The following is a 7139-nucleotide window of genomic DNA, read 5'->3' as shown; positions in this document are numbered from 1 at the left end:
TTTAAAAAAATGAAATTTCAACTCATTTACTTGGTGAAAACTTACTTTTAAGACTTTCTAATTTAGAAAGTGTGTTCCAAATGCAAAAATATATTCAAACCTTCAAAAAATGAAGACTAGATGTCCACATTAGGTGTTATGCTTTGCTGCAAACCACAGTGTGCACTAGTTTGACTAGAGCTATATTTCCGCCTCAGGTCAAGTAATGGCAGCGTTTGTTCTCTTCGTGCTATTTTCTGTTCATGCAAATGTGTTATTTTTTCAGGAACGTTGCTGTGTCACAGATGGTAAATAGAAGATAAAAAAAATCCCTGGGAACATAGGGGAAAATGTCTGAAGATACTAATAGTATCATACTAATAGATAATAGTGCTAACAATGATGATGTGAAGTTAAGTTGATGTACGTGGGAATTAAAGATTGTTGAACAATAGATGAGAAATATACAGATGCAAAGAACAAGGTTTAGTTCAATGTACATTTTATTTTTACTAGTCTGAAAGAAGACATGTTTCCTTGAAAAAACAGTGCTTTATCCTGACGTGTCTCACTTCAATAAATTAGACTCTTAGCCAAATTTATTTTAAGACGATGTTTTAAGTAGTGGTGTGAGCTGGGTATTAACACTACAGTATTTTCTCTGGTTTTAGGTCAGGGTTCTTTCTTCACATGTCAACTCTGCAAGTACCACTTTATTGAGGAGATAAAGACCTGGGATGAAGCCAAGAGGTATTGTAGAAACGAGTACACAGACCTGGCCACAGTGTATGACGACACCGAGACACTCAGAGCATCTATGGAGCATGAAGACGAAGCCTGGATTGGGCTGCACAACAAAGTAGATGAAAATAGGGCAATGGTCTCAGGGCCAGGGGTGGAGTACAATGCAGCTGAGAAAATGTGGTGCGATAAGGAACCCAATGGTGAAGGTCATGAGAACTGTGTGGAAATCACGACCAATAACCGCTGGAATGACATCACATGTCATAAACGTTTTAAATTTATCTGCTACGATGGTAAGAATTTTTAGCTTATACTGCTTTTTCTGCCATTTCTAGCAGAATCACATAATACTGTTCTATCATTGAGCGATCCACCATGATACACCAATACTCTACTACTATCTGAGCTGCACTGGAATCCAGAGAAATCAATCAATGTGAATTTACCATGAAAAAAAGATAATTAAATAAGACTGAATGAATTGATGTATAATGTACTTCAAGACATTGGAGTAACCTTAATGAACGTTTTTTTTGTTTACTCCAAAGATGGTAAGCCACCTGGAGAAACATTTAGTTTCATTGAAGAAGTAAATAACTGGAAACAGGATCAGAACTACTGTAGGGAACATCACACTGACCTGATCAGTGGACTCAGTCAGTTAGAAGAAGCCCAGATAGTGACTGGGAATCTGGACGGATGGATCGGCCTGGTCAGAGGTACCTGGAGGTGGTCGGATGGCACTTCCTCTTTAAGAAACCGGGATCTGGGGAGACCTATTGGTGGACAAGGCCACTGTGCCACTGTGTTAAACGACTCTTAAAACTGGGGCTCTGCTGACTGTACCAGTAGAAAACCCTTCTTCTGCTATGAGGGTGAGTTATGCAAATGTCTATCTCAACTGTTTTCTCCCATAGGGACAAAATTGTTTTATATGAGTGTTAAAAAGGCTGTTAAAGGTAATTTATGATTATCAGAGGAAACATGAGGCTGTTTAAAAGATATTTAAATGTTACTCGTAGCCGCTTTAAACTACTGCAGAGAGAACCACTATGACCTGGTCTCCATCATTAACCCTGTGGAGCAGATATACGTCCAAGAGAAAGCCAAGGAGGCCAACAGTCCCCACGTCTGGCTGGGACTGCGCTACACCTGCACTCTGGATTTCTGGTTCTGGATCAGTGATGAGGTGGTCGACTTAAAGAACTGGAACGGGACTGAAACAAATAGATGTGACCATTCTCAAGTGGTTCAAAAAGCCTGATCAAAGGAAGTTTAATTTCATCTGTTCTATGTGTTAAAAACTCATCCTACTCACTGATGGCAGACTGTTAAATCATTTATCGTTTGTATTTGGCTGTTTATTAGTTTAGAATATGTTTGCTCTATATAAAGTGTGTTCAATCTTTGGGTTTATTGAGTGGCATTCTGGGAAATGTAGTAATAACGACTTGGGGATGAGGGAAACTAGTCACAACCAGACTCAATAACTGCAGATTGCATTTGGAGGGAAAGTGGCCACACGTCAGTCAGTATCAATGTGGTAACTGATTGGACGGCACCCGGTAGTGGACTAACCAATCCAGCATGATTACACATTGAGCTTGTTTTACAATTGTCCATTGTACAATTAAAAAATGTAGACTTTTAATTGAAGGTAGAAATGAATGCCTCATGACAAGATTCTCACATCTGGATTAACTCCTGCAACTAATCTAGAAACACTAGATACATCTTTACAGTCTAATCAAATTGTCGGAGGAGTTATATTATTTATTATATAGTATCGCCAATTGTATAGATAGATTGTATAGAGATTATATGGAATACAAGAAGCGAATATAATAAATATATATTTTTTTTTTACTATGGAAAAGGGGTAGGATTAAATAAGTGTATACTTCTTCCTGCTCCTTTTCAGGCATATCGCATCAATACAGAATTTTTTTTTTCTTTTTGTGAAGTCATTTAAACATACATTTTCTTTATTGTATTTTTATGCTTTTCATTTTATTTTGTATTGTTTTTGATATGTCTGAAATAAAATAAAAAATTTAAATTCAAATATTAAGTACAACTGCCTTAACACAACATTGTGTTTACATTCCACCACTGTGCTACAGCATTCTCTGAACATGATAAGACAACAATCCAGAGTTTGTTTCCTTGTCTTCATCATGTGAATCATACACATTACGAGCATTGTGAGCCCTCAAGGAAGTAATACATTTAGAAACTAAACTCTAGCACAGGCAAATGTGGTTAAATGTGCAGTGACATTGCACAATCCATCAGTTGTTTCCATTACACACGCCCTTAAGTCCCTATTCCACACCCATCTTTGGAAACATCACTGATGTCAGAGAAGTTTCTTTTTTGGCTCTGAAGTTTTGGCTCCTTCCACCCCCTTAGTTTAAATAGTGGCACACAGCACACAGGTGTCACATCTTTACCTGGGATCCTGTTAACAACATCAGAGGTGCCAGCAGTCCACCTGAGATAAAACTACTCTACAAGATCTTCTTTTCAAGGACCTTCACATCTTTTTGCATTTTAACCCAATTTTACCCATCACTAGAACTGAACACAAGATCTACAGGTAGGCTAAAACAATGTCCATGCAATACCTTAATATCTATTCATAAATGAATGCAGTGGAATAATAAATGGTGTTATGTTGTTCAAATGTTATATGCTAACAGTTATCCATGGAATATATCTTTCTCTATTTGCATTACATAAACTATGGTATAGTACAAGTAGTTATTTAATGAATTAATCCCTTACATAAATATCAAGAACAATTCATAATTATATTGTATTTATTTATATAATAAATATACATTTATATCTATATAAAAGTTATATAGATATAAGTCAAGACCATTTACCATTTATATCCTAAATTATAATTTGAATTGTTCAACAGCATTCACAAAATAAGCACTTCAAGCTTAATTACACATATGTAAGGCATGTGCAACTTTGGTAAATTAATGGTAACATTTGAATTAAAATGTGTATGACAATGAATATTTAACATAATTATGTAAATGAATCACACTTTTAAAAAATTAACTTGGTTTTCAAATGGTATAGCCTATGTTGGTCCGTCTCAGTTACATCTGTTGAATGTTCTCCCGCACAATACCCAAAGAGAGTAACTTACCACAGGATGTTTGTAGAATGTTTGTGGATGCAGTTTGTTGAAGAACCTTGACATTAAGCTTATGGCTATTGAGTATTATGTTCAGCAATCACTTTTGCCTTGAAATAATTTTTCCTGAGCACACCTGTGACACTCTCTGCTACAACAATTCAAACTGTAAATGAACTGTCCCACTGTATTAATTACATGAATAATGTTACTATCTAGGTATGGACAACAGACTGGTTCTCACCGTCCTTTTTGTGACACTCTCCTGGATATCCTCGGGCACCTATGCTCAAACGACAGCACTGGTAACGACAGCACCGGTAACGGGAGCAGCAACCGCAGCACCAAATGCAACCGCAACGGCGGCACCAACGGCAGTCGCAACTGCTGCTCCCCCCCTCGTGACCAACATCACAGTGGTACCTCTTCCGGTGAGTGATGGCAAAAAACTAACAAATAAGTTAATAAAATGAGCTTAGTGGGATACAATACAAAAGAATAGGAACAAGTCAAGTCACCTTAATCGATGGTGTTGAACAAAGAGCACATTTCCCATCCACTTAATTGTGTATTATTTCCCCTACAGGCAGCCATTAATAACACAGGATGCGGGTCCCAGCAGCTCTGTGCGTCGGAGCCCTCTGAGTGCAATCCCTCTGTGGCAGGCTCATGTTTCTTCCTTTCTGCTAAGCAGCAGAGTGGTAACAACTTTGACTTTGGGCTCTCAGGAGAGTCAGCCGGATACATCTCTGCCACCCTGTCAACTGACAGCACACTGGTATGTCAGGTTCTGTCACTCACTCCTCAAGTACCACCGATTCTACCCCGAGCCGATCACACTGTTTGTTGGAAGTCTACTGTGTAAACAAGTTATATTTACCGTTTCTTTTCTTGCACCACAGGGAGGAAACGACTCAACATACGTGTGTGCAAACAACAATGGTGTTGTAAACTTCTTTAGTACTTTCCTCAACAACGGTGTGCTGACTGTAACAGATGTGAGTTTGTGTTTCCTCTGACTAGTGGTGGGTGTAGAGTGTGGCACTATACATAAGCCTGTTTGAGCTCACTTTCCCCTGCAGTTGGGGATGCTCTTTTTGTTGGACTTCCCCTCCCCAAAAATATGAACAGCAGCAACAACCTTTTTTTGTCTACACGTAACACATTCAATACTTGAAAGTCACTGAGCAGTAAATGGTCCAATAATTATACTTAATATGCATGGTCTTTTAATATCAGTTGGATGAATTCATTATTAACACTCATTGCCTTCCCTTTCTAGCTGCCTGTGAACTCTGTGAGAGGCAGAGTCAGTGGAAGAACAATCCAATGTACATTTGCTGCCACCATACCGACCGCAAATACCAGAGCATCTCCTCTCACACTCTCAGTCGGCACTGGAGCTTTCAACAGCGGTAAGCTTATATATCAGTTACATATTAACACACCATTGTATGCATGTTCAACAGTCAACTAAGACCCACTGTCTTTTGCTAGCGCTCACAGCCAACCGTGCCCTAGGAGCCCCTTCTGCCCAACTACGAAGCAACATTGCAGACCTGGGAAATCCTAAAACCAACGTCACCAATCTGATTACCTCCAACACCATTACACTCCAGCAATCACTGACACAAGGTAAGCAATGCATAAGAGAAAGGGTTGTTTTCCTTGAGAGAGCAAAGTCATCCGAAACAATTGCTGGGAACTATATGTGTTTCTACAATGCCTAACACTAATTTTGCTTCCCCATTATCCCCTATAGTTCTGCTGATAACCATAGGTCTGCTGGGACTGGCTGCGCTTTAAGGAAACTGAAAACCTCTAGTGGTCAAGACATGAAATCCTTAACTTCCCTTGTCATGTACACCACTTGCTACTGAATATTTAACAGGATATTTAACAGATTTACTATACATAGTCGATCACAGATGATCAGGATAATGCTTAATTTTGTATCAACTCACTGCAGATGAAAGGTGGTCGCTGTTCCAAAGACGTCTGGCTGCTTTCACATCTGTTATGGGCTCTGTAACAAAATAACTATTCTTTTTTATTTTATTTTTTATTTAATGTTGTTTGTAATCCATGTAGTTTGTTTTGTTAACATAGAACTGCTAGATTCCTGTCCTACGAGACTGGGGTACAAATGAGAAGCATTACAATTAGATAGAATTAAGAGTCATCAAACATCAAATCTAAATGTATCAGTACCTGGAGTTCACTGGGTGACATCATGCCTTATACAAAGTTTGGGTTTGGGGTCTGGTTACCTTTTAAGCCCACTTCACTATTGTAAGACACAAAGCTCATGACTTTGTAAGTCCATGGTAGCCAATGGCGTGGAGCCATCAAGTTAATAAACTATAATGCCAGTAAAAAAATCTGTCAACATTGCATGGATGTCAAAAACAATTTTCAAAAAATCTGAGGAATTTATATATCACTTCTTGTTAACCATGATATACTCTTTTGTTTACCATCAGAGTAGGTAGATGTGGCCCTACTGTGTGTGTGTGTGTGTGATAGCACATTCATGTACGTGTTTTTGGTCTATTGTGGTACATAATATGTCACGTGTCACTCATAACAATACCAGCAAATACCACGTACATCATGTTATAATTATTATTACGTTATTCTCTTTTGTGTGAAAGTACATATTGTTAATGCTTCAACTATGTTTTTACAATGAAGCCTTCGTTGGCTGATATTTTCATGTGTATGTGCAAACTTACACATGCAAATGAGCCGTTGCTCATAAAGAATGCTATATATGATACCAAATATTGGTTAACAGATTTTGCACATTGCATTTGTAACAGTAGAGTTTATTACATGTTTATGAAATAAATATTGTATTCTAAATTATCTATGTTCCTGGCGTTAATGGGTTTTCCCTTATTATTGACAGACAGAAAACACTACACTGTTTCACAAATAAGCAGATCCAAAGATCAGAATCTGAACATTTAGCAGAGTTTAGGTGACAGAAATAGCAGATATAACTAATGTAAGAAATTGAATTACATAGAATAGTAGTATTAGTATCAAATTGCAGCTGATTTAAAATAGCTTCTCCTTTCCGACATTTTCTTATAGTAGGCTGCCCCCTAACTAGATCAATGTTAAATACATGTTAGTGTTGTTTGATAGCTGGTGGCAAGTTAAAGGTGAAGTAAGCAGTTTATTTATGTTAATAAATCGCTCTTTATTCATACAGTGATCACTTATATAATGTGCGCGTTTCATAAAGCCGATC

General features: G+C 37.8%; 1 protein-coding gene across 1 annotated transcript; it reads left to right on the top strand.

Annotated features, from left to right (window-relative positions):
* Positions 1 to 3189: 3189 nt before the first annotated feature.
* On the top strand, positions 3190 to 6677 carry LOC307269114 (uncharacterized protein). Its single transcript, XM_080051953.1, has 7 exons — positions 3190 to 3322; positions 4100 to 4311; positions 4467 to 4658; positions 4783 to 4878; positions 5163 to 5295; positions 5378 to 5515; positions 5643 to 6677. The coding sequence occupies exons 2-7, from the start codon at positions 4102 to 4104 to the stop codon at positions 5684 to 5686; spliced, it is 813 nt and encodes a 270-aa protein (XP_079908079.1). The 5' UTR covers positions 3190 to 3322; positions 4100 to 4101; the 3' UTR covers positions 5687 to 6677.
* Positions 6678 to 7139: the final 462 nt, after the last annotated feature.

Source organism: Ammodytes marinus (genome assembly GCF_949987685.1).
Source record: "Ammodytes marinus genome assembly, chromosome: 23".
Classification (NCBI taxonomy): domain Eukaryota; kingdom Metazoa; phylum Chordata; class Actinopteri; order Uranoscopiformes; family Ammodytidae; genus Ammodytes; species Ammodytes marinus.
This window is presented reverse-complemented; position numbering and strand designations above follow the sequence as displayed.